The sequence below is a fragment of the Scyliorhinus canicula genome, chromosome 4 (assembly GCF_902713615.1).
Source record: "Scyliorhinus canicula chromosome 4, sScyCan1.1, whole genome shotgun sequence".
NCBI lineage: Eukaryota > Metazoa > Chordata > Chondrichthyes > Carcharhiniformes > Scyliorhinidae > Scyliorhinus > Scyliorhinus canicula.
The window spans coordinates 197,765-225,238 of record NC_052149.1 but is presented as its reverse complement, the minus strand read 5'-3'; the positions used below and the strand labels follow the sequence as shown (position 1 = coordinate 225,238).

Genomic DNA, 27,474 nt, shown 5'->3' with positions numbered 1-27,474 from the left:
TACAGTTCTGGTCGCCTCATTATAGGAAGGACGTGGAAGCTTTGGAACGGGTGCAGAGGAGATTTACCAGGATGTTGCCTGGTATGGAGGGAAAATCTTATGAGGAAAGGCTGATGGACTTGAGGTTGTTTTCGTTAGAGAGAAGAAGGTTAAGAGGTGACTTAATAGAGGCATACAAATGATCAGAGGGTTAGATAGGGTGGACAGCGAGAGCCTTCTCCCGCGGATGGGGGTGGCTAGCACGAGGGGACATAGCCTTAAATTGAGGGGTAATAGATATAGGACAGAGGTCAGAGGTGGGTTTTTTACGCAAAGAGTGGTGAGGCCGTGGAATGCCCTACCTGGAACAGTAGTGAACACGCCAACATTGAGGGCATTTAAAATTTATTGGATAAGCATATGGATGATAAGGGCATAGTGTAGGTTAGATGGCCTTTAGATTTTTTCCATGTCGGTGCAACATCGAGGGCCGAAGGGCCTGTACTGCGCTGTATCGTTCTATGTTCTATGTTCTATGAATGGCGTCATGAAGCTGCTAGCCCATTCGGGCCCAGAGACTTTGCGACGTTTGGGGGGGCCCGACGCCGGAGTGATCTGCGCCGTTTTTGGCGCTGGGTCCCAGCCATCGCATAGATTATCGGAGAATCCCGCCCCTGAAATTCAAACTGAATAAAAGCAATTTACTTCATACACGAAGCTCTGTTTCATAATCTGACGAGTATTGTGTATCGTGCGGCAACATGTGAGATACACTAACCAAAGCTCAGATCTAAAAGGGGCTGTGCTTGGTTTGCTGCCGTTTTGCCTCTCGCCCTCTAATTTTCGATATCTGGGGACCCGCGTGGCCCATAACTGGGTCTTACTTCCCAAACGAAGCTTTTCAAGCCTTATCAGCAAAATTAAAATGGATTTCCAGAGGTGGAATAACCTCCCACTGACTCTCGTGGGCAGGATCCAAGCTGTTTAGCTGAATGTGCTACCTAGCTTTTTGTTCCTATTTCAAAGTATCCCCATTTTATTTTACCCAAAGCATTTTTTATTACGGTCAACAAATTAATTCTCGGTGTTTATCTGGGCAGGTGAGAGTCCCAGAGTTCGCAGCGCTCTGCTTTATAGAGACAGATGATCGGGAGGCTGGCCCTCCCGACTCTCCTGCTTTATTACTGTGCTGCCAACATGCAGAAAATCTTACAATGGCTGACTGATTGTGTCATAGCCTCCTCCCGACAAACCATAATTACCGCTCAACTGCCCTTCTCTCCTGTGGGTCTTTCCTCGAACCCTGTGATGACTTCGCCCCTCTGGATTTGGAAGCAGTTTCGCAGCACTTCAATCTTCTCTCACTGTCCACACTTGCCCCGAGATGTGACAACCACCTATTCCTGCCTTCCAGCTTGGATCCATCGTTCAGTTCCTGGAGAATGGGAGGTCTGGCACACTTTGGGGATTTAGTCCTAGATGGAAGCTTTGCTGGCCTTGAAAAACTCACAGACAGATACAGTCTGTCTGGTCCGTACCTTTCCTGTTTGTTAAATTCGGGATTTCTCAGGTAAGTTTGTTTTATCCCTCCCCCAGGAGCCCCTCCCTTCTTCCCTATTGGAAAAGGTCCTGGCCTTGGCACAGCAGGGGAGAGGGTCAATTTCAAATTTGTACAGCCTCATCCTATCTTCTGATCCTGCCCTTTCGAATAGAAGATATGGGAACTGGGTGGAGGAGTTAGGCTCTGTGCTTACTGGGGAGGTTTGGAGAGAAGCCCTCAACAGGGTGAATTCCACTTCATTGTGTGTCAGACTGAGTTTGGTTCAGTTCAAAGTGCTACATAGACACATTGGACGGTGGCAAGGATAAGTGAATTCTTTCAAGATGTGCAGGACAAGTGTGACCGCTGTTCACTTACACAGGCTAACCACATGCATGCATTTTGGTCTTGTCCTAAGCTTGCTGAATACTGAGCCATCTTTTTTGACACAATATCCAAGATTTTACAGATAACTCTAGAACCTTGCCCGCTGGTTGCAATATTTGGGATTTTGGACTCCCTATCTTTCTAAGCGGGAGTGAGGGTGGATGTTCTTGCCTTCGCCGCCTTAATAGCCAGGAGACGAATATTGCTTCACCCAAGACATCGGCCTGGATGGAAAACTTGACATCGGTCTTGCATCTGGAGAAAGTAGTCAAGTATATTATGAGAGGCTCGGTGGGGAGGTTCGACCAGAGATTGGGCCATTGATTTACCTCTTTAAGGATCTGGACGCATTAGAGGGCTGGGGGGTGGGTGGGGGGGGGGGGGGGGGGGGGGAGTAGAAGGGAGCAGGTTAGTATTTGGTTGTTGTTGAAAGTTATATTCTGTATATACTTTTGGCTATACATATATTATTGTTTATATTTAATAAGTGTTATGGGCCAGGGTTGAGAGAACTCCAAAGTATATAATGGAGATCACCTGACCCACGACTGGTATGGGGAGCACACTCTACAGGTGTGGTGCAACGGAAATTTAAAAGTAATTTTGAAAGCAAAACAGTGTTTATTCTTTGAACTCAGTTCACCTTTTTAAAACATACAATGAACATCTTAGCAACCATCAGTTCAAATACACCCCCCAAAGAATATAACACTCTGAGTATTCCTTAAACTTTCCTTTTAATATCCATAAGACAAAAAACCTTTTAACAGAAGCACATCAGGTTTAAATTCTCTACTCAGAGCAGTTATCACTCTGAATTCACCAAATGATCTAGAGATAGTCTTTAAATTGCAAAGAGGTCAAAATTTACACATTCTTTGGCTGGCTTCAGCTCCAACACTAAAACAAAACCAAAAAACACAGACGCACCCAAACTTTCCCTCAAAGCAAAACTAAAAAGCAGAGCCAGAGCTCAGCTCCACCCACACTCTGACATCACTGCAGCCACTTGAGCAGACAAACATTTCTGAAAGAGAAATTCCCATGACACCCCTCCCCAAGAAAAAAAAAATCATCAACTTCAAGATGGTTTCATTTTTCAGCTTTTCACTATCCTTTAAGAAATGCAGACAGTAAATATTCTTTTTCTTTTAAAAAAACAATACAGGCATAATAACATAGTCCACTTCAGTTCTTCTTCCTGTAACTCATCATCACATTCTTGACAAAGCATCGACTATCACGTTTTCTCGTCCTGCCACGTGTATTGTTTTTAAATGAAATGGCTGTAACAATCAACTCCATCGAAACAGTCTGGCATTGTTATTCCGGAATCGCGCCAAAAACGTCAATGGATTATGATCAGTATAGATAATTGTGTCAGACGGATTGCTGGTCACATAAATTGGAAAATGTTGCAAAGCCAGCAGCAAGCTCAAAGTCTCCTTCTCAATCTTGGCTAGCTGAAAGAAGACAGAGGGTGGTGGTTGATGGTAAATGTTCATCCTGGAGTTCAGTTACTAGTGGTGTACCGCAAGGATCTGTTTTGGGGCCACTGCTGTTTGTCATTTTTATAAATGACCTGGAAGAGGGTGTAGAAGGATGGGTTAGTAAATTTGCAGACGACACGAAGGTCGGTGGAGTTGTGGATAGTGCTGAAGGATGTTATAGGATACAGAGGGACATAGATAAGCTGCAGAGCTGGGCTGAGAGGTGGCAGATGGAGTTTAATGCGGAAAAGTGTGAGGTGGTTCACTTTGGAAGGAGTAACAGGAATGCAGAGTACTGGGCTAATGGCAAGATTCTTGGTAGTGTAGATGAACAGAGAGATCTCGGCATCCAGGTACATAAATCCCTGAAAGTTGCCACCCAGGTTAATAGGGCTGTTAAGAAGGCATATGGTGTGCTAGCCTTTATAAGCAGGGGGATTGAGTTTCGGAACCACAAGGTCATGCTGCAGCTGTACATAACTCTGGTGCGGCCACACCTGGAGTACTGCGTGCAGTTGTGGTCACCACATTATAGGAAGGATGTGGAAGCTTTGGAAAGGGTTCAGAGGAGATTTACTAGGATGTTGCCTGGTATGGAGGGAAGGTCTTACGAGGAAAGGCTCTGGGAATTGAGGTTGTTTTCGTTAGAGAGGAGAAGGCTGAGAGGTGACTTAATAGAGACATATAAGATAGTCAGAGGGTTAGATAGGGTGGACAGTGAGAGTCTTTTTCCTCGGATGGTGATGACCAACACGAGGGGACATAGCTTTAAATTGAGGGGTGATAGATATAGGACAGATGTCAGAGGCAGTTTCTTTACTCAGAGAGTAGTAGGGGTGTGGAACGCCCTGCCTGCAATAGTAGTAGACTCGCCAACTTTAAGGGCATTTAAGTGGTCACTGGATAGACATATGGATGAAAATGGAATAGTGTAGGTCAGATAGGCTTCAGATGGTTTCACAGGTCAGCGCAACATCGAGGGCCGAAGGGCCCGTACTGCGCTGTAGTGTTCTATGTTCTATGTTCAATCGTGGAATAATTCTCCTGGTGAGAATTAAATTTTTTTGAAAAATAACCAATAGTCTGCTCCAGCCCTTTGTCGTCGTCTTGTAGAAGCACTGCACCTACGCACACATCACTCGCATCAACAGTCACTTTGAATGGTTTGGTATAATTTGGGATGGCTAACACAGGAGCAGTGGTTAACACAGCCTTCAGGCCATCAAATGCCTGCTGACACTCCGCTGTCCACTGGAATTTGTTATGCTTCTTCAGCAAGTCCGTCAGTGGAGCGACCACACTACTAAAATCTTGCACAAATTTCCGGTAGAATACACTCATGCCAAGAAATCACATTATTTCCCATCGTGTCGAGGGTATCGGAAACTCCCCAATAACTTTTGTTTTCACATCCCGTGGGACCGTTCGACCCTGTCCAATTCCATGGCCAAGGAAAGTGACTTGCGCTTTTCCAAATTCACTTTTGGCTAGGTTTATCACCAAACCCACCTGCTGAAGTCAATCGAATAACTCCATCAAATGCTTCAAATGTTCTGTCCATGTCTGGCGAAAAATTACCAGATCGTCGATGTATACTGCACAATTGGGTAATCCTGAAACAACTTTGTTCGTTAACTGTTGAAATGTGGCTGGGGCGTTTTTCATGCCAAGTGGCATAGCTTTGAATTGGTATATACCAGCTGGAGTCACAAAAGCTGAAATCTCCTTTGACCTGTCGGATAAAGGTACCTGCCAGTAACCTTTGAGTAAATCCAATTTGGAAATACAAGCTGATTGTCCCACTTTCTCAGTGCAATCCTCCAAATGTGGGATAGGATAAGAGTCCGTTCTTGTAACTGCATTAACCTTTCTATAGTCCACACACAACCATTGGGTACTGTCTGGTTTTGGTACCATCACTATGAGTGAGCTCCAGTGGCTGCAACCCCCTTCAATTATGCCATTTTAAAGCATACTTTCAATCTCTTTGTTAACCTGTGCCAATTTTAAAGGGTTAAGTCTATATGGATGTCATTTGATTGGAACAGCATTTCCCACATCTACATCATGTATAGCCATTTTAGTGCTTCCCAACTTACCTCCAAAAACTTTCCCATGTGATATCAATAACTCTTTCATGTCAGTCTGTTTTTCCTCTGGAAGGTGACTTAACAATTTATCCCAATTTTTAAGAACATCCTACTTTTCCAATTTAATTTGAGGTATGTCAAATTCACAGTCATCTGGATTTGGTTCGTCACTTTGAGTTAGAATCATTACAACCTCCTTTTTCACTCCTTCCCTTTCAAAGTACCTTTTAAGCATATACACGTGACACACTCAGTGAGTTTTCCTTCTATCTAGCGTTCTTACCACATAATTCACCTCACTTAATTTCCTTTCAATCTGATAAGGTCCACAAAACCTTGCTTTTAAAGGTTCACCTACCACTGGTAACAATACTAAAACTTTATCTCCACTGACAAGACTATGAACTTTGGATTTCTTGTCCGATACCCGTTTCATCAAATGTTGTGCAACTTTTAAATGTTGTCTAGCCAATTCCCCAGCTCTATTTAATCATTCCCTAAAATTTGACACAAAATCCAATAATGTAAGATTGGATTTCTCACTCACCAAATTTTCCTTCATCAATTTAAGTGGTCCTCTTACCTCATGACCAAAAATTAGTTCAAAAGGAGTGAATTTCGTTGACTCATTAGGTGCATCCCTAATTGCAAACAGTACGAATGGAATTCCTTTATCCCAATCCTCTGGATAATCTTGACAATAAGCCCTCAACATTGTCTTTAATGTCTGATGCCACCTTTCTAATGCTCCCTGTGATTCTGGATGGTACACAGTTGATTTAAATTGTTTTATTCCTAAGATATCCATGACTTTCGTTTTAGGAAGCGGTGCTACGCAATCAGTTAGGACCCTTGTAAAAGGTTCCTCAAATGCTAGAATGGGTATTAAGGGCGCTGGTTTTATCACTGCTTGAGGTTTCACTATCACTTGACATGTGTGATATGATTGACAAAATTTAACTACATCTTTATGTAGTCCAGGCCAATAAAAATGTTTTTGTATTTTAGCTTGAGTTTTACTTATTCCCAAATGACTTCCCACTGGTACCTCATGTGCTACTCGTAACACCTCCTTTCTGTACCCTACCGGCAATACTACTTGATGAACTTCTGCCCACTTTTCATTCGCCTGCATATGTAAAGGTCTCCATTTTCTCATCACGACATCACTTTTACGGTAATAACATTCTGGTATACACTCAGATTCCTCTTCCGTGTATGCTTTCTGATACATTCGGTTTATTTCTACATCTTTCTGTTGTAACTCCGCCAATTTTCCTGAACTAAAAATATCCGCCTCATCCTCCACCTGTCCTTGTTCTTTTTCAACCATCTGATCAAAAATTTGTTCTGATAATTGCACTTCAATTTTATCTTCACTCTTTAATTTCTCCTCTTGTCTTAACCTGTGACTTTGCGGCCTTGCTACTACACCATCCGGAAAAATCCCAGGATACTCGTCCTTCAACACTTCAGTTGTCTGATTTTCCATTGGCTTATCAACTGCAGTAGTTATCACTCCCACCTGTGATCCAGCCATATCATTGCCCAAGATAAACTGTATTCCTGGAGAAGATAGTTTCTCTATTACACCTACTACCACTTCACCCCTCTTCTCTGGACTTTCCAACCTTACCTTATATAATGGAACACTACTCCTCACCCTGAATTCCACATATTACCACCTTTTCTGGCAATATTCCTCCCAAACTACATAATTCCTCTTCTCTTACCATTAAAGATTGACTAGCTCCCGTATCTTTTAAAATTGTGACTGCTTTACCTGCTCCTCCTGATACACATGAGTAAACTTTGCCCACAAAAGTAAATTATTTAAAGAGATCTTGCACCTTCTTATCAATCACCTCTTGATCAGGCCGTACAATCTTTTGCACCTCCTTCGCTTCACTTGGGCTTTCCTTTGTCACTTTAACACACCCCACTGTCTTATCCTATTTCACCACTTGAGCCTTCCCAGTGCTTTTCTTCCACCAATGTGACTTTACATGGCCTAGTTTATTGAAGTGAAACATTTTAAACTGTTCATGTCTCTTCCACCTCCTGGATTCCTTTTTTAATCTGAGGTACACTCTCATTATCTCCCATCAGATCACCTTTGCCTCTACCACTTGAGTATTTCACTTTTCCCCAGTTTCTACCCCTCACAGCCTGAAACTGATGTTGGAAACCAAGCTTTGATTTCTGAACTAATTCATAATCATCTGCCATTTCTGCTGCTAACCTCACAGTTTTAACCCTCTGCTCTTCCACATGAGTTCTCACTACATCAGGAATTGAATTTTTAAACTCCTCCAAAAGTATAATTTATCTCAGAACTTCATACGTTTGGTCTATTTTCAAAGCCCTTATCCACCTATCAAAATAACTGCTTGATCCTTTCAAACTCCATGTATGTTTGACCAAATTCTTTCCTTAAATATCTTATTCTTTGTAGGCTTCAGGCACTAGTTCATCTGCACCTAAGATGGATTTTTTCACCTCCTCATACGTCTCAGATACTTCCTCTGATAGTGATGCAAACACTTCACTAGCCCTACCTACCAGCTTTGTTTGAATCAGTAATACCCACATGTCCTGTGGCCATTTCATTTGTTTAGCTACCTTCTGAAATGAAATGAAAAAGGCTTCTCCCTCTGAAGTTAAAACTCACCACTATTCTTAGAATTCCCCCTATACCAAAAAGAAAGGTTGATATTCTAAATGGTGAACAGGGATTCTCACTCCCTGACTCCAATGCAGGCTTCTGTGGGTGCTATTCAGGTCAAACTATCTTTTCAAGTTATCCCCCGGTATAACCCATACCTTCACCGAAGAATTTTACCTACTTATCCCTTAATAGCATTGATGTCCTGGGTCCTGCGTTATTAAGGAAGTGAAGTAAGCTAATAACCACTTTTTCAGGTTAAGTTATTTTTATTATTATATTTTTTCTTTTAAAAGCTGCAAACACTTTCTTTACAGAAAGGTAAAAAGATCTTGCTTCTGGATGCTGCTGGTTGGTTGTAGAAACCTTCAGGCCCACCTTGGCAATCGATCTTCTTAAAATCTGGTCTTCTTGAGTTGTATTCGCTGGTGAACTCGGTTGCTGTGTCCTGTCTTTCCCATGCACCGAGCTGTGAGAGCTGGCTCTGCTCTACCCTTTCTTCCGGTGGTTTATATTCTCTTTCGAAGAGTTATTAAGTTTTAACGACTTTATTGTAAATGGGCTTGTTTCACTTTGATAGTTTAAAAGTATCTTTGATGTAAACATCTTACGACAACTAATTATTCATTTTGGGCATATCGTCTCCTCTCAGATCTGATTAAAAAATGCTTTGGTTTCAATAGTTAACTTTTATTTCTGTGATTTTGAATCGTTTAATTTTCCAATTGTCCCCAGCTCATAACTTTGCCTTTGATTTTGACTTAAATGATGTTTCTCGTAGACAGGTCGTCTCCAATTTTCTTTTAATTGACTTGATGTTCGTAGAATTTTACACTTTAAAATTGACACCAAATTCGACTGGGCATCTTCCATCCTTTCCAGCTGTTTACTAAGAGAGTTTATTTCAATTAAGGTGTGAAACTTTGCTTTTAGCTGTATGCTAAAATTTAACTTGGTTATGACTTGAAAGACTTGCCTGTTTTAAACATTTGTCACTTAATGCAATTGAAATTCTCATCCATGCTTTTTCAGATGCTTCCTGAGATAGTTACATTCCAGAAAGGTGTGAGCCATTGTTTTAGCTTACCACATGAAACCTGTGTGTTTGCTAAGCCTGTTTGTGAGCAAGAATCTGCATTTTACAACCCTGCTCTTTGCAGCTGCTATTAACCTTTTGTGGGATCTTTCCCTGTACCCTCTCAAACCAGATATTGCCAGACTTCCATGTTTCAAATGACACATTTTTCTGTATTTTCAAGAACACCTCCTTCTCATCAAACCGTGGCACTACGTGGACATATTTACATAGATCCCCACCAAGCCTTCGACTATGACATTCTTTCTCACTATCCTCTAACTGTACGTTTCCCTTTACGTCTGCCAATTTTAACTGACTGTCATGTTTCAAGGCCATTTTCTGAAGTTCAAACTCTCTCTCTCTCTATCTTTTTCCCTGATCTGTATCTCCTTTTCTCTTTCTTTTTGTTCTGCTCGGGCTATTCTTTCTGTTTTCCTTTCTTCTCCCTCTTTTTCTTTTTCCTCTCTATCTCTTTCTTTTTCCTGTCTCTCTCTTTCGTATTCAAGTTGCTTTAAATCTTTCTCATGTTCCATTTGTTTAATTTGTAACTGAATTTTTGCTATTTCGAATGGGTCAAACTGTATCTCAGGCAACTTTAAATGCTTAGCCACCTTTTGTCAGGTAATGTTAACTGCAATGTTTTTGCCAACTCTAAAAGCCTGTTTTTAGTCTCTGTCCATAAGGTACTGGGTGTGACAGTCTCCACCCCCAAAAACCTCTGAGCCTCTGAAAGAGCCATTGTCCACAACACACTCCCGACTTAAACTGGAATACCACACCTGAAAAGTAACCGCAATATGCTCACCCCCACTGTCTTTAAGTTCACTAAGCCAATCCAATAGATAGATTTTATCCCGGACGTGCCCCCAGTTTGTTCTGGGCCAGGGTTTAGAGAATCCCAAAGTATATCATGGAGATCACCTGACCCACGACTTTTACTAGATTGTGGTATGGGGAGCACACTCTGCAGGTGTGGTGCAGCGGAAATTTAAAGTAATTTTTAAAGCAAAACAATGTTTATTCTATGAACTCAGTTCACCTTTTTAAAACATACAGTTAACATCTTGGCAACCATCAATTCAAATACACCCCCCAAAGAATACAACACTCTAAATAAATTTCCAGGGTCAGATGAAATGTATCCCAGGCTGTTGAATGAGGCAAGGGAGGAAGTATTAGTGGCATTGGCAATAATTTTCAATTCCTTTCTGGCCACAGGAAAGGTGCTGGAGGACTGGAGGATATCCAATGTGGTACCATTAGTCAAGAAGGGAGGTCTTGAAGGGTGGTCATAGATAGAAGGTTCAGGGATGTAGTTACTCAGAAGAATGAAGATAGATGGGTGACGGTGAGAGGGGCTGGGAGGAAGCAGTCAGTACAGGGATCCCCTGTAGTCGTTTCCCTTAGTAGCAAGTATACCGCTTTGGATACCGGTGGGGGCGGGACTTAACAGGGGTAAGCCATGGGGTACAGGTCTCTGGCGCAGAGTCTGTCCCTGTTGCTCAGAAGGGAAGGGGGAGAGGAGTAGAGCATTAGTCATTGGAGACACCATAGTTAGGGGGATAGATAGGAGATTCTGTGGGAACGAGAGAGACTCGCGGTGGGTGTGTAGCCTCCCAGGTGCCAGGGTCCGTGATGTCTCGGATCGTGTTTTCGGGATCCTTCAGGGGGAAGGGGAGCAGCCCCAAGTCGTGGTCCACATAAGCACCAACGACATAGGTAGGAAAAGGGATAGGGATGTAAGGCAGGAATTCAGGGAGCTAGGGTGGAAACTTAGAGCTATAACAAACAGAGTTTTTGGGCGGGATTCTCGCCTACCTGGTGGGGCGGGGGGGTCCCGGCGGGGGGAGGGGGGGCTCTTACGCATCTGCCATCTCGGAGGCTATGGCCGGCGCGGAGGAGAAAGAGTGCCCCCACAGCACAGGCCCATCCGTGGATCGGTGGGCCCCTATCGCGGGCCAGGCCACCGTGGGGGCATCCACCCTGGCCAGATCGCCCCGCGCCCCCCCACAGGACCCCGGAGCCCGCTCGCGCCGCCTGGTCCCGCTGGTAAGGGAAGTGGTTTAATTCACGCCGGCGGGACCGGCATTTCAGCAGTGGGACTTCGGCCCATCGCGGATCGGAGAATCGCCGGGGGTGATTACAGTATTACGGTGGCTGAGAGGACATTTGATGAGGACTCGAATACTGAGGTAGTATGGGCTGAGTTAAGAAACAGGAAAGGAGAGGTCACCCTTTTAGGGCTTTTCTATAGGCCTCCGAAAAGTTCCAGAGATGTAGAGGAAAGGATTGCAAAGATGATTCTGGATAGGAGTGAAAGTAACAGGGTAGTTGTTATGGGGGCCTTTAACTTTCCAAATATTGACTGGAAACGCTGTAGATCGAGTACTTTAAATGAGTTCGTTTTTTTGTCCAATGTGTGCAGGAGGGTTTCCTGACGCAGTATGTAGATAGGCCAACAAGAGACGAGGTCACATTTGATTTGGTACTGGGTAATGAATCAGGACAGGTGCTAGATTTGGAGGTAGGTGAGCACTTTGGTGATAGTGACCACAATTCAGTTATGTTTACTTTAGCGATGGAAAGGGATAGGTATATACCGCAGGGCAAGAGTTATAGCTGGGGGAAAGGCAATTATGATGCGATGAGGCAAGACTTAGGATGCATAGGATGGGGAAGGAAACTGCAGGGGATGGGCACAATTGAAATGTGGAGCTTGTTCAAGGAAGAGCTACTGCATGTCCTTGACAAGTATGTACCTGTCAGGCAGTGGTCGAGCGAGGGAACCATGGTTTACTAAAGTAGTTGAATCACTTGTCAAGAGGAAGAAGGAGGCTTATGTAAAGATGAGTCGTGAAGGTTCAGTTAGGGTGCTCGAGAGTTGCAAGTTAGCTAGGAAGGACCTAAAGAGAGAGCTAAGAAGAGCCAGGAGGGGATATGAAAAGTCTTTGGCAGGTGGGATCAAGGATTTCCCAAAAGCTTTCTGTAGGTATGTCAGGAATAAAAGAATGACTAGGGTAAGAGTAGGGCCAGTCAAGGACAGTAGTGGGAAGTTGTGAGTGGAGTCCGAGGAGATAGGAGAGGTGCAAAATGAATATTTTACATCAGTATTCATGCAGGAAAAAGACAATGTTGTTGAGGAGAATACTGAGATTCAGGCTACTAGACTAGAAGGGCTTGAGGTTCATAAGGAGGAGGTGTTAGCAATTCTGGAAAGTGTGACAGTAGATAAGTCCCCTGGGCCGGATGGGATTTATCCTAGGATTCTCTGGGAAGCTAGGCACGATATTGCTCAGGCTTTGGCTTTGATCTTTATGTCGTCTTTGTCTACAGGAATAGTGCCAGAAGACTGGAAGATAGCAAATGTTGTCCCCTTGTTCAAGAAGGGGAGTAGAGACAACCTCAGTAACTATAGACCAGTGAGCCTTACTTCTGTTGTGGGCAAAGTCTTGGAAAGGTTTATAAGAGATAGGATTTATAATCATCTGGAAAGGAAGAATTTTATTAGGGATAGTCAACACGGTTTTGTGAAGGGTAGGTCGTGCCTCACAAACCTTATTGAGTTCTCTGAGAAGGTGACCAAACAGGTGGACGAGGGTAAAGCAGTTGATGTGGTATATATGGATTTCAGTAAAGCGTTTGATAAGGTTCCCAACGGTAGGCTATTGCAGAAAATACGGAGGCATGCGATTCAGGGTGATTTAGCAGTTTGGATCAGAAATTGGCTAGCTGGAAGAAGACAAAGGGTGGTGGTTGATGGGAAATGTTCAGCCTGGAGTTCAGTTACTAGTGGTGTACCACAAGGATATGTTTTGGGGCCACTGCTGTTTGTCATTTTTATGAATGACCTGGAGGAGGGCGTAGAAGGATAGGTGAGTAAATTTGGAGATGACACTCAAGGTGGTGGAGTTGTGGACAGTGCGGAAGTATGTTGCAGGTTACTGAGGGACATAGATAAACTCCAGAGCTGGGCTGAGAGGTGGCAAATGGAGTTTAATGCAGAAAAGTGTAAGGTGATTCATTTTGGAAGGAGTAACAGGAAGACAGAGTACTGGGCTAATGGTAAGATTCTTGGTAGTGTGGATGAGCAGAGAGAGCTCAGTGTCCATGTACATAGATCCCTGAAAGTTGCCACCCAGGTTGATAGGGTTGTTAAGAAGTCGTACGGTGTGTTAGCTTTTATTGGTAGAGGGATTGAGTTTCGGAGCCATGGGTTCATGTTGCAGCTGTACAAAACTCTGGTGCGGCCGCATTTGGAGTATTGCGTGCAGTTCTGGTCGCCGCCTTATAGGAAGGATGTGGAAGCATTGGAAAGGGTGCATAGGAGATTTACCAGGATGTTGCCTGGTATGGAGGGAAGATCTTATGAGGAAAGGCTGAGAGACTTAAGGCTGTTTTCGTTAGAGAGAAGAAGGTTAAGAGGTGACCTAATTGAGGCATACTAAGATGATCAGAGGATTAGATAGGGTGGACAGTGAGAGCCTTTTTCCTCGGATGGTGATGGCTAGCACGAGGAGACATAGCTTTAGATTGAGGGGAGATAGATATAGGACAGATGTCAGAGGTAGGTTCTTTACTCAGAGAGTAGTAAGGGCGTGAAATGCCCTGCCTACAACAGTAGTGGACTCGCCAACATTAAGAGCATTTAAATGGTCATTGGATAAGCAAATGGATGATAAGGGAATAGTGTAGATGGGCTTTAGAGGGGTTTCACAGGTCGGCGCAACATCAAGGGCCGAAGGGCCTGTACTGCGCTGTAATGTTCTATGTTCTATGTTCTATGAAGGGATAAATCAGGAAACTACAGGCCAGTCAGTCTAACCTCAGTGGTGGGAAAACTATTGGAAGCATTTCTGAGAGACAGAATTAATCTGCATTTGGAGAGGCGGGGATTAATCAGGAACAGTCAGAATGGTTTTGTTAAGGGGAGGTCATGTCTGACCAACTTGATTGAATTTTCCGAAGAGGTGACCAGGTGTGTAGATGAGGGCAATGCATTTGACATAGTCTATTTGGATTTCACCAAGCCTTTTGATAAGGTCCCACATGGGAGGCTGATAGTGAAGGTAAGAGCCCACGGGATCCAAGGAAATTTGGCAAATTGGATCCAGAATTCTCCGAGTGGCAGGAAGCAGAGGGTGATGGTCGAGGGGTGTTTTACTGACTGGAAATCTGTGTCCAGTGGGGTCCCACAGGGATCAGTGTTGGGGCCCTTGCTGTTTGTGGTTTAAAGAATGATTTTGGTGTGATTGTCGGCGGGTTGACCAGTAAGTTTGTCGATGATACTAAAATTGGGGAGGTGGTAAATAGTGAGGAGGATAGACTTAGATTACAGGAGGATATAGACGGGCTGGTCAGGTGGGCTGATCAGTGGCAAATGGAATTCAATCCGGATAAGTGTGAGGTGCTGCAGTTGGGCAGGACAAACAAGGCAAGAGAATACAGGATAAACGGCAGGACTCTAGGAAGCACCGAGGATCAGAGGGACTTTGGATGCATGTCCAAAGACTCATGAAGGTAGCAGAGCAGGTAGATAAAGTGGTTGAGAAGGCATATGGTGTACTTGCCTTTATTAGCTGGGGCATAGAATACAAGGTTTTTGAAAAAAATTTAAGAGTACCCAATTCTTTTTTTTCCAATTGAGGGGCAATTTAGCATGGCCAATCCACCTACCCTGCACATCTTTGGATTGTGGGGGCGCGACAAGATGTACAAGAGGATGGAGGTTATGCTGAATTTATACAAAACACTAGTTAGACCTCAGCTGGAATATTGTGTACAGTTCTGGGCACCATACTATAGAAAGGATATGACACATTGGAAAGAGTGCAAAGCAGGCAGCACGGTAGGACAGTGGATAGCACTGTGGCTTCACAGCGCCAGGGTCCCAGGTTTGCATTAGCTATGAGGAGCGGTTGAATAAACTCCTTTTCTCACTGGAACGACAGAGATTGAGGGGCGACCCGATAGAGGTCTACAAAATTATGAGGGGCAGAGACAGAGTGGATAGTCAGAGGCTTTTTCCCAGGGTAGAGGGGTCAATTACTTGGGGGCATAGGTTTAAGGTGCGAGGGGTGAAGTTAAAGACTCACCACTATTCTTAGAATTCCCCCTATACCAAAAAGGGTCGATATTCTAAATGGTGAACAGGGATTCTCACTCCCTGACTCAGATGCAGGCTTCGGTGGGTGCTATTCAGGTCAAACTATATTTTCAAGTTATCCTCCGGTATAACCCATACCTTCACCGAAGGATTTTACCTACTTACCCCTTAGTAGCATCGATATCCTGGGTCCTGCGTTGCTAAGTAAGTAAAGTATTTTAATAACCACTGTTTCAGGTTAAAACTTTTAAGTTATTTTATTATTATTTTTTTTTCTTTTAAAAGATGCAATCACTATCTTTACAGAAAAGTAAAAAGATCTTGCTTCTGGATCCTTCTGGTTGGTTGAAGGGACCTTCAGGCCCAACTTGACAATCAATCTTCTTTTTAAAATCTGGTCTTCTTTAGATGTATTCGCTGGTGAGCTCGGTTGCTATGCTCTATCTTCCCCATGTACCGAGCTGTGGAGCTGTCTCTGCTGGCTGTCCCATTTCTTCGGGTTTATATTTTTTTCTAACAGTTATTAAGTTTTTATGACTTTACTGTAAAGTAATTTTTATTTCACTTTGATTGTAAAAGGTACCATTAATCTATCTTTTCTAACACAACTAAGTATTCATTTTGGGCATGGCCTCAGCCCTCAGATCTGATTACATTGTCCTTTGTGATGTTCAAAGTTACTTTGTGATATTCAAAAATGCTCTGGTTTCAATGGGGCTGTTTAGCACAGGGCTAAATCGCTGGCTTTGAAAGCAGACCAAGCAGGCCAGTAGCACGGTTCAATTCCCGTAACAGCCTCCCCGAACAGGCGCCGGAATATGGCGACTAGGGGCTTTTCACAGTAACTTCATTGAAGCCTACCCGTGACAATAAGCGATTTTCATTTCATTCATTTTTCAATTTTGATTTGGTTCCTGTCATTTCTATAGTTTTATTTTCCAATTGTGTCCTCAGCTCATAATTTTGACTTTGATTTTGGCAATAAATTATGTTTCTCGTAGACTGATAGTCTCCAATTTTCTTTAATTTACCTGATATTGGCAGAACCTCACACCTGGAATTGTCACCAAATTCAACTGAACCTCATCCTTTCCTTTCCAGCTGCTTACTAATATAGTCAATTTCAATTAAGGTGTGAAACATTGCTTTTAGCTGTATGCTAAAATCCACTTGATTATAACTTGAAAGGTTTACATTTATCACCTAGCTCAATTGCGACCCTCATCCATGCTTTTCCAGATGCTTACTAAGATAGTTACTTTCAATGAAGGTGTGAGCCATTGTTTTTAGCTTCATACAAAAATCCTGTTTGTTTGGGAGAAGGAATCTGCATTTTATAATCCTGCTCTTTGCAGTTGCTATTAACCCTTCATGGGATCTTTCCCTGTATCCTCTCATGTTTCTTCAGACCAGATATTGCCATACATCCATGTGTCAAATGACACATCTTTCCATATCATCAATTACAGGGGCAAGGTTTAGAGATGTACGAGGCAAGTTATTTTACACAGAGGGTAGTGGGTGCCTGGAACTCGCTGCCGGAGGAGGTGGTGGAAGCAGGGACGATAGTGACATTTAAGGGGCATCTTTACAAATACATGAATAGGGTGGGAATAGAGAGATATGGGCCCCGGAAGTGTTGAAGATTTTAGTTTAGACGGGCAGCATGGTCGGCACAGGCTTGGAGGGCCGAAGGGCCTGTTCCTGTGCTGTACTTTTCTTTGTTCTTTGTTCTTTGATTCCCGGCTTGGGTCACTGTCTGTGTGGAGTCTGCATGTTCTCCCCGTGTCTGCGTGGGTTTCTTCCGGGTGCTCCGGTTTCCTTCCACTAGTCCCAAAAAAAAGACATGCTGTTACATAATTTGGACATTCGGAATTCTCCCTCTGTGTACCCGAACAGGCACCGGAATGTGGCAACTAGGGGATTTTCACATTAATTTCATTAGAGTGTTAATGTAAGCCTACTTGTGACAATAAAGAGTATTGAAAAAAAAGAGTTTTACAAGAATATTTCCAAGGGTGAGAAACTTCAGTTATGAAGATAGATTGGAGAGGTTGGGACATTTTTTCTTGGAGAGAAGAAGGCTGAGCGGGGATTTGGTGGAGATGTTCAAAGGAAAGAAGAGGCTGGACAGAGTAGACGGGGAGAAACTGTTGCTGCTTGTAAAAGGATCAAGAATGAGAGGACACAAATTTAAATTGATTTGCAAAAGAAGCAAATGTGATGTGAGAAGACACTGCCTGCAATGTAGTGGAGGCAGGTTCAATCAAAGCATTCAAGAGGACATTTGATAATTAATATACAACATACAGTGCAGAATGAGGCCATTTGGCCCATCGAGTCTGCACTGACCCACTTAAGCCCTCACTTCCACTATATCCCCGTAACCCAATAACCCCTCCTCACCTTTTTGGTCATTATGGGCAATTTATCATGTCCAATCCACCTAATCTGCACGTCTTTGGACTGTGGGAGGAAACCGGAGCACCCGGAGGAAACCCACGCAGACACAGGGAGAACATGCAGACTCCGCGCAGACAGTGACCCAGCGTGGAATAGAATCTGGGACCCTGGCGCTGTGAAGCCACAGTGCTCGCCACTTGTGCTACCGTGCTGCCCCGAACTTGATTACTTGAATAGAAACAATGTGCAGGAGTACAGGAGAATGGCACTAAGCCATAATGCTCGTGTGGGGAACTGGCACAGGCATGATGGCAAAAATGGCATCCTTCTGCTCCATAACAATTCTGTGATTCTGGTTCATGGTAATCAGAAGGAGGTTTCCTTGCCTATTTTTGATCTGATGCCATGGGGTCTAGTGTTGATGTTGAAGACTCCCAGGGCAACTCCCTCCTGACTGTATACTATTGTGACGATAAGACCTGAAGACTATAAGATGTAGGCGCAGAGGGTAGGCCATTCGGACCATTGAGTCTGCTCCAACATTCCATGAGATCATGACTGATCTGAAAGTATAATCTTCAACTCCACTTTCTTGCCTTATACCCATAACCATTGATTATTTTACTCCTTAAAAATCTGTCTATCTCAATCTTTTTAAAAATTGATTTACGGGATGTGGGCGTCGATGGTTAGGTCAGCATTTATTGCCCATCCCTAGCTGCCCTTCAGAATATGGTGGTGAGTTGCCTTCTTGAACCGCTGCAGTCCTTGAGGTGCAGGTATACCCACTGTGCTGTTAGGGAGGAAGTTCCAGGATTTTGCCCCAGCGACAAGTGAAGGAACGGCGATATATTTCCAAGTCAGGGTGGTGAGTGACTTGGAGGAGAATCCCAGGTGGAGGGGAATCCCCAGGTGGAGGGGAATCCCCAGGTGGAGGGGAATCCCCAGGTATCTGCTGCCCTTGTCCTTCCACATGGTTGTGGTCGTGGGTTTGGAAGGTGCTGTCTAAGGAACCTTGATGAGTTCCTGCAGTGCATCTTGTAGATGGTACACATGGCTGCCACTATTCTTCGGTGTTGGAGGGTGCAGATGTTTGTAGAAGGGGGAGCAATCAAGCGGGCTGTTTTGTCCTGGATGGTGTCGAGCTTCTTGAGTGTTTTTGGAGCTGCACTCATCAAAGCAAGTGGAGAATATTCCATTACACTCCTGACTTGTGCCTTGTAGATTGTGGACAGGTTTTGGGAGGGGGGGGGGGGGGGGGGGGGGTTGCGGGGGCAGAAGGTGAGTTACTCGCTGCAAGCGTTTGACCTGTCCTGGTAGCCACAGTATTAATATGGCTGGTCCACTTCAGTTTCTACTCAATGGTAATCCTCAGGATGTTAATTGTGGGGGATTCAGTGATGGTAATGCCATTGAATGTCAAGGGGTGATGGTTAGATGCTCTCTTGTAGGAGATGGTCATTGCCTGGCACTTGTGTGGTGCAAATGTAACTTGCCACTTGTCAGCCTAAGGCTGGATATTGTCCCCAGGTCTTGCTGCATTTGGACACGGGCTGCTTCATTATCTGGGGAGTCGCGAATGGTGCTGAACATTGTGCAGTCATCCGCAAACATCCCCACTTCTGACCTTACGATGGAAGGGAGGTGATTGATGAAGCAGCTGGAGATGGTTGGGCCTAGGACACTAACCTGAGGCACTCCTGCAGTGATGTCCTGGAGCTGAGATGATTGACCTCCAATCACCACAACCATCTTCCTTTGTACCAGGTATGACTCCACTGATTCCCATTGACTTCAGTTTAGCTAGGGCTCCTTGGTGCCACACTCGGTCAAATGCTGCCTTGGTGTCAAGGGCAGTCACTCTCATCTCATTGATGAGCAGCAACAAATTATATGTTAATGTGCTCTGTCATTGTCTTTCAGAAATTGAATCCTGAGACCCAGCTTAGTGCGGAATTGGACCCATGCTCAAATGATGCCCTTGGGAAACTGCTATATCCCACACCCGACAAAAACAAGCCCAAGGAGAGTATCAGACTCATTACCAAGGATATGATCCGAGACCTGATGTAAGTGACCTTTACTCAGTGCACACAGTGACCCAGTGAGGAACGGGTAAGAGAGGGTAAAGGTGTGAGAGGCACCAGTCTCTTTCTCTCTTTCAATATCCTGCTCTGTCTCTCACACCCCCCTCTCTCTGTCTGTTTTTCTCTCAGTACCTCACACCATCTCTCGCTCTATAATTTATTTCTCTCTCCTTCATTCACGTATTTTATTTTTATCCCTCAGTATTCCCACAGAGGATCCCTCAGGCAAGACCCTAATCATGAGCACTGATGAGTTTGAACGGATCAAGAATGCTTCCCACGTGGTCAGTGAGGAGGAGCGTGAGACGATGCGTGTGGTGAAAAACGCAGAGAGAATGGAAGCTGCAGTAAGTCAATGTTGTGTGCTGAGTCAATGCCCTCCCAGCAGTCAATGCACATGGCAGGCAATGTTCACTTGGGGAGCAATGTCCTCTGGTGGCTCATTGTTTGCTGATTGATGTTGAGCCCCTCTCCTGCCATGAACCCAGTAGCCCTTTTTCTTGTCAGTGACCCTGTTCCCTGCTGCCAGTGTCCTCACCGCTCCTCTGCTGCTACCTACCATGTGCTTGCCCACTGACAATACAGTGCCGTAAACTCTTCAGATCAAATAGTTTGGATGGGGTGGTGTTTGTGCAGTGTGTCCAGGAAGCTTTTCTAACACAGTATGTAGATTGTCTGACCAGAGGGGAGGCCATATTGGATTTGGTACTTGGTAGTGAACCAGGGTAAGTGATAAATTTGTTAGTGGGGGAGCATTTTGGAGATAGTGACCACAATTCTGTGACTTTCACTTTAGTAATGGAGAGGGATAGGTGCGTGCAACAGGGCAAGGTTTACAATTGGGGGAAGGGTAACTACGATGCTGTCAGACAAGAATTGAAGTGCATAAGTTGGGAACATAGACTGTCAGGGAAGGACACAAGTGAAATGTGGGACTTGTTCAAGGAATAGATACTACGTGTCCTTGATATGTATGTCCCTGTCAGGCAGGGAAGAGATGGTCGAGTGAGGGAACCATGGTTGACAAGACATGTTGAATGTCTTGTTAAGAGGAAGAAGGAGACTCATGTAAGGCTGAGGAAACAAAGTTCAGACAGGGCCCTGGAGGGATACAAGATAGCCAGGGGGGAACTGAAGAAAGGGATTAGGAGAGCTAAGAGAGGGCATGAAAAATCTTTGGCGGGTCGGATCAAGGTAAACCCCAAGGCCTTTTACACATATGTGAGAAATATGAGAATGACTGGAGCGAGGGTAGGTCCGATCAAGGACAGTAGCGGGAGATTGTGTATTGAGTCTGAAGAGGTAGGAGAGGTCTTGAACGAGTACTTTTCTTCAGTATTTATAAATGAGAGGGGCCATATTGTTGCAGAGGACAGTGTGAAACAGACTGGTAAGCTCGAGGAGATACTTGTTAGGAAGGAAGATGAGTTGGGCGTTTTGTAAAACTTGAGGATAGACAAGTCCCCCGGGCCTGACGGGATATATCCAAGGATTCTATGGGAAGCAAGAGATGAAATTGCAGAGCCGTTGGCAATGATCTTTTCGTCCTCGCTGTCAACAGGGGTGGTACCAGGGGATTGGAGAGTGGCGAATGTCGTGACCCTGTTCAAAAAAGGGAATAGGGATAACCCTGGGAATTACAGGCCAGTTAGTCTTACTTCGGTGGTAGGCAAAGTAATGGAAAGGGTACTGAGGGATAGGATTTCTGAGCATCTGGAAAGACACTGCTTGATTAGGGATAGTGAGCACGGATTTGTGAGGGGTAGGTCTTGCCTCACAAGTCTTATTGAATTCTTTGAGGAGGTGACCAAGCATGTGGATGAAGGTAAAGCAGTGGAGGTAGTATACATGGATTTTAGTAAGGCATTTGATAAGGTTCCCCATGGTAGGCTTCTGCAGGAAGTAAGGAGGCATGGGATAGTGGGAAATTTAGCCAGTTGGATAACGAATTGGCTAACCAATAGAAGTCAGAGAGTGGTGGTGGTTGACAAATATTTAGCCTGGAGCCCAGTTACCAGTGGCGTACCGCAGGGATCAGTTCTGGGCCCTCTGCTGTTTGTGATTTTCATTAATGACTTGGATGAGGGAGTTGAAGGGTGGGTCAGTAAATTTGCAGACGATACGAAGGTTGGTGGAGTTGTGGATAGTGAGGTGGGCTGTTGTCGGCTGCAAAGAGACATAGATAGGATGCAGAGCTGGGCTGAGAAGTGGCAGATGGAGTTTAACCCTGAAAAGTGTGAGGTTGTCCATTTTGGAAGGACAAATATGAATGCAGAATACAGGGTTAACGGTAGGGTTCTTGGCAATGTGGAGGAGCAGAGAGATCTTGGGGCCTATGTTCATAGATCTTTGAAAGTTGCCACTCATGTGGATAGAGCTGTGAAGAAGGCCTATGGTGTGCCAGCGTTCATTAGCAGAGGTATTGAATTTAAGAGCAGTGAGGTGATGATGCAGCTGTACAAAACCTTGGTAAGGCCACATTTGGAGTACTGTGTGCAGTTCTAGTCGCCTCATTTTAGGAAGGATGTGGAAGCTTTGGAAAAGGTGCAAAGGAGATTTACCAGGATGTTGCCTGGAATGGAGAGTAGGTCTTACGAGGAAAGGTTGAGGGTGCTAGGCCTTTTCTCATTAGAACGGAGAAGGATGAGGTGCGACTTGATGGAGGTTTATAAAATGATCAGAGGAATAGATAGAGTAGACAGTCAGAGACTTTTTCCCCGGGTGGAACAAACCATTACAAGGGGACATAAATTTAAGGTGAATGGTGGAAGATATAGGGGGAATGTCAGAGGTAGGTTCTTTACCCAGAGAGTAGTGGGGGCATGGAATGCACTGCCTATGGAAGTAGTTGAGTCGGAAACATTAGGGACCTTCAAGCGGCTATTGGATAGGTACATGGATTAGGGTAGAATGATGGAGTGTAGATTAATTTGTTCTTAAGGGCAGCACGGTAGCATTGTGGATAGCACCATTGCTTCACAGCTCCAGGGTCCCAGGTTCGATTCCGGCTTGGATCACTGTCTGTGCGCAGTCTGCACATCCTCCCCGTGTGTGTGTGGGTTTCCTTCGGGTGCTCCGGTTTCCTCCCACAGTCCAAAGATGTGCAGGTTAGGTGGATTGGCCATGATTAATTGCCCTTAGTGTCCAAAATTACCCTTAGTGTTAGGTGGGGTTACTGGGTTATGGGGATAGGGTTGAGGTGTTGACCTTGGGTAGGGTGCTCTTTCCAGGAGCCGGTGCAGACTCGATGGGCCGAATGGCCTCCTTCTGCACTGTAAATTCTATGATAATCTATGATTAATCTAGGACAAAGGTTCGGCACAACATTGTGGGCTGGAGGGCCTGTTCTGTGCTGTATTTTTCTATGTTCTATGTTCTATATAGAGCAATTTACAAGTGGAGTATTATCAACAGTTAAGAGTGCTACACATAAGCATTTATTCTCTCATATATCTCTGGCTTTGATAGATTAGGGAATGTTACTCAAAGGGATGACAGTGGATAGGCAATGGCAAACATTCAAGGAGCATATGGGGGAACTGCAACAATTGTTTATACCTGTCTGGCACAAATGCTAAAGGTGGACAATCCATGGCTTACCAGGGAAATTAGAAGTAGCATTTTCTGGAAGGAAGAGCCATACAACTTGGCCAAGAAAAACAACAGGTCTGAGGATTGGGAGCTGTTTATATTTCAGCAAAGAAGGACCAAGGGATTGATTAAGAAGGGGAAAATAGAGTCAGAGAGTAAGCTTGCAGGAAACATAAAAACTGACTGAAAAAGTTTCTATAGGTACATGAAGAGAAAAAGATTGGTGAAGACAAATGTAGGTCCCTTCGCACTCAGAAACATGGGAATTTATATTTAGAACAGTACAGCACAGAACAGGCCCTTTGGCCCTCGATGTTGTGCCGAGCAATGATCACCCTACTCAAACTCACGTATCCACCCTATACCCGTAACCCAACAACTCCCCCTTAACCTTACTTTTTAGGACACTACGGGCAATTTAGCATGGCCAATCCACCTAACCCGCACATCTTTGGACTGTGGGAGGAAACTGGAGCACCCGGAGGAAACCCACGCACACACGGGGAGGACGTGCAGACTCCACACAGACAGTGACCCAGCCGGGAATCGAACCTGGGACCCTGGAGCTGTGAAGCATTGATGCTAACCACTATGCTACCGTGCTGCCGTTGGGGACAAAGAAATGTCTGAGCAACTAAACACACACTTTGTTTCTGTCTTCACGAATGAGGACATCAATTCGATACCAGAGATGTTGGGGAACAGAAGGTTTAGTGAGAGATAGGAACTGAATGTGATCAATATTAGTAGAGCAAAGATGTTGGGAAAATTGATGGGATTGAAGGCTGATAAATCCCCAGGACCTGATCATCTGCATCTCGGGGTACTTTTCAAATGACACCAAGTTGGGTGGGAGGGTGAGCTGTGAGGAGGATGCAGAGATCCTTCAATGTGATTTGGACAAGTTGAGTGAGTGGCCAAATAAATGGCAGATGCAGTATAATTTGGAGAAATTGGAGGTTATCCACTTTGGTAGTGAAAACAAGAAAGCAGACTATTATCTGAATGGCCAGAAATTAGGGGAGGGGAATGTGCAACAAAACCTGGATGTCCTCGTACACCAGTCACTTAAAGTAAGTGTCATAATATCCACTCATGTATATAATGAGGTGCAGACAGGCAGTGATTGACACACATGATGACCAGTAAGCACACAGAACAGAGCAGCTAATCACCAGACAGAACACTACCACTATAAAGCCAGAGGGCACTAGGTTTCCCGCTCTCTCTGGACCCAGCTACTGAGATGGTCAAAGTCTACGAGCTAGCCACTGCAACCATGTGGTAGCTAGTAAGTCTGGTCAGGCTAGTACAAGGTCACCAGTCAGTTCAGTATAGTGTCGACCCACAGCTGGATATGTATATCAGTTCTATCGTTGAATAAAACAGTGTTGGAACTTCTCCAGTGTTAGACATCTGTTTCTAGCTTCCCTGCATCGAGTGCAGTCCACATCGAACCAACCTGCCTAACACATCAGTAAACATGCAGGTACAGCAGGCGGTAAAGAAGGCAAGTGGTCTGTTGGCCTTCATAGTGAGAGGATTTGAGTACAGGAGCAGGAATATCTTGCTGCAATTATACAGGGCCTTGGTGAAGCCACACCTGGAATATTGTGTGCAGTTTTGGTCTCCTTACCTGAGGAAGGATGTTCTTGTTTTATAAGTAGTGCAGCAAAGGTTTACCAGACTGATTCCTGGGATGGCATGAGGAGAGATTGAGTCGGTTAGGATTGTATTCGCTGGAGTTCAGAAGAATGAGGGCGATCTCGTAGAAACCTATAAAATTCTAATAGGACTGGACAGGGTTGATGCAGGAAGGATGTTCCCGATGGTGGGGGTGTCCAGAACCAGGGGGCACAGTCTGAGGATACGGGCTAGTCCATTTAGGACAGCGAAATGTCTTCACTCAGGGAGTTGTCGGCCTGTGGAATTCTTTACCACAGGAAGTAGTTTTCAAGAAGCAGTTAGATATAGCAATAGGGGTGATGCACCATCAATTGTACAAAGACTAAGTTTGGATACAACTGTGGCTTTATTGCAGTCAGATGCGTGGCCTCCTACAGCAGCTGGCAAAATGGCTGCTGAATAGAGGACACGCTCCTCCTACTGGGCAGAGCCAGCAGGCAGGGGCTACCGGCAAACCTGTAGTACAGGTCCTACCTTACATCACCTAATACAGGTGTAACAGTGGATTACCACATTCACCCCTGTTACAAATGAATCCAGCGGGGGTGGTAGAGAACTATATACAGTAGTGAATTTATGTACAGTGTTTTATCAGGGAAAAGAAAAAAAAAATGTCCTTTGAAAGTCCGGTGCCAGTTAGAGATTCAACCGGTCTGATGACTTGTCGCTCCGCTGGGAGCGACGTAGCGGTGGCGGCGATGTCGATGCCGGCCTGATGTTGGATGACTCCGGGAGTGTGCCGAAATCCTCTTCATCCTCTGGTGTGGGCAGGGGTAGGAGGGATGGTCCTGGTGGGGTTAATGTTGGGATCGCCGGGGGAGGGGAGGGTGGCGCCGGGCCGGGGAAGTGTGTATGGGTGGAACCTGCTGGTGCCAGGTCCCTGAGGGAGATAGTATCTTGGCAGCCGTCGGGGTTCGCCACATAGGCATACTGGGGGTTGGCATGGAGCAAGTGCACCCTATCCACCAACGGGTCCGCCTTGTGGAGTCTGACGTGCCTACGGAGCAGGACCGGTCCTGGAGCTGCAAGCCAAGTGGGGAGCGACACCCCGGATGTGGACTTCCTGGGGAAGGCGAAAAGACATTCATGGGGTGTGTTCGTAGCGGTGCACAGTAGTGACCGGATGGAGTGTAGTGCATCAGGGAGGACCTCCTGCCAGCGAGAGGCTGGGAGGTTCCTTGACCGTAGGGCCAGTTGGACGGCCCTCCATACCGTCCCGTTCTCCCTCTCTACCCGCCCGTTTCCCCGGGGATTATAGCTGGTCGTCCTGCTGGAGGCGATACCCCGCTGAGCAGGAACTGAAGCAGCTCATCATTCATGAATGAGGATCCCCTGTCACTGTCACTGAAACTAAACAGAGCAAAGATTGTGTTTAGGGCTTTGATGACGGTGGCAGACGTCATATCGGGTCATGGGATGGCGAAGGGGAATCTGGAGTACTCATCGACCACACTGAGAATATACGTGTTTCGGTCGGTGGAGGGGAGGGGCCCTTTGTAATCCACGCTGAGGCGTTCAAAGTGGCGGGAGACCTTCACCAGGCGCGCACGGTCCGGCCGGTAGAAGTGCGGCTTGCACTCCGCACAGACCTGGCAGTCCCTGGTGACAGTCCATACTTCCTCGACGGAGTAGGGCAGAATTCATAGATTTCATAGAATTTACAGTGCAGAAGGAGGCCATTCGGCCCATCGAGTCTACACCGGCTCCTGGAAAGAGCACCCTACCCAGGGTTAACACCTCCACCCTATCCCCATAACCCAGTAACCCCACACAACACTAAGGGCAATTTTGGACACTAAGGGCAATTTATCATGGCCAATCCACCTAACCTGCACATCTTTGGACTGTGGGAGGAAACCGGAGCACCCGGAGGAAACCCACGCAGACACGGGGAGAACGTGCGATTGCGAGCCTTGACAAGATGGTACAATCGTGTGACCCCCTGCGTGACAAAGGCTGTCGTGTAGGGCCTGGAGTCGGTCTACTTGTGCGCTGTCACATGTACCTCGGGACTGGGCGTCTGGGGGCTCGTTGAGTTTGGCGGGGCGATACAAAATCTCGTAATTATAGGTGGAGAGCTCGATTCTCCACCGCAAGATTTGATCGTTTTTGATCTTGCCCCGCTGCGTGTTGTTAAACATGAAGGCTACCGACCGTTGGTCAGTGAGGAGAGTGAATCTCCTGCCGGCGAGGTAATGCCTCCAATGCCACACAGCTTCAACGATTGCCTGGGCCTCTTTTTCGACGGACGAGTGCCGAATTTCTGAGGCATGGAGGGTGCGGGAAAAGAATGCCGCGGGTCAGCCTGACTGATTGAGGGTGGCGGCAAGTGTGACGTCTGATGCGTTGCTTTCTACTTGGAAGTGCATCCTGGC

The 27,474-nt window shown here is 45.4% G+C and overlaps 1 protein-coding gene across 1 annotated transcript in view; it reads left to right on the top strand.

Annotated features, from left to right (window-relative positions):
* Positions 1–27,474, top strand: part of cfap45 (cilia and flagella associated protein 45) — a 232,884-nt gene that overhangs the window by 18,723 nt on the left and 186,687 nt on the right. Inside the window, exons 3-4 of the mRNA XM_038793408.1 lie at positions 19,659–19,804; positions 20,025–20,169. Coding sequence (XP_038649336.1) covers positions 19,659–19,804; positions 20,025–20,169 — 291 coding nt within the window. The remainder of the gene's footprint in view (positions 1–19,658; positions 19,805–20,024; positions 20,170–27,474) is intronic.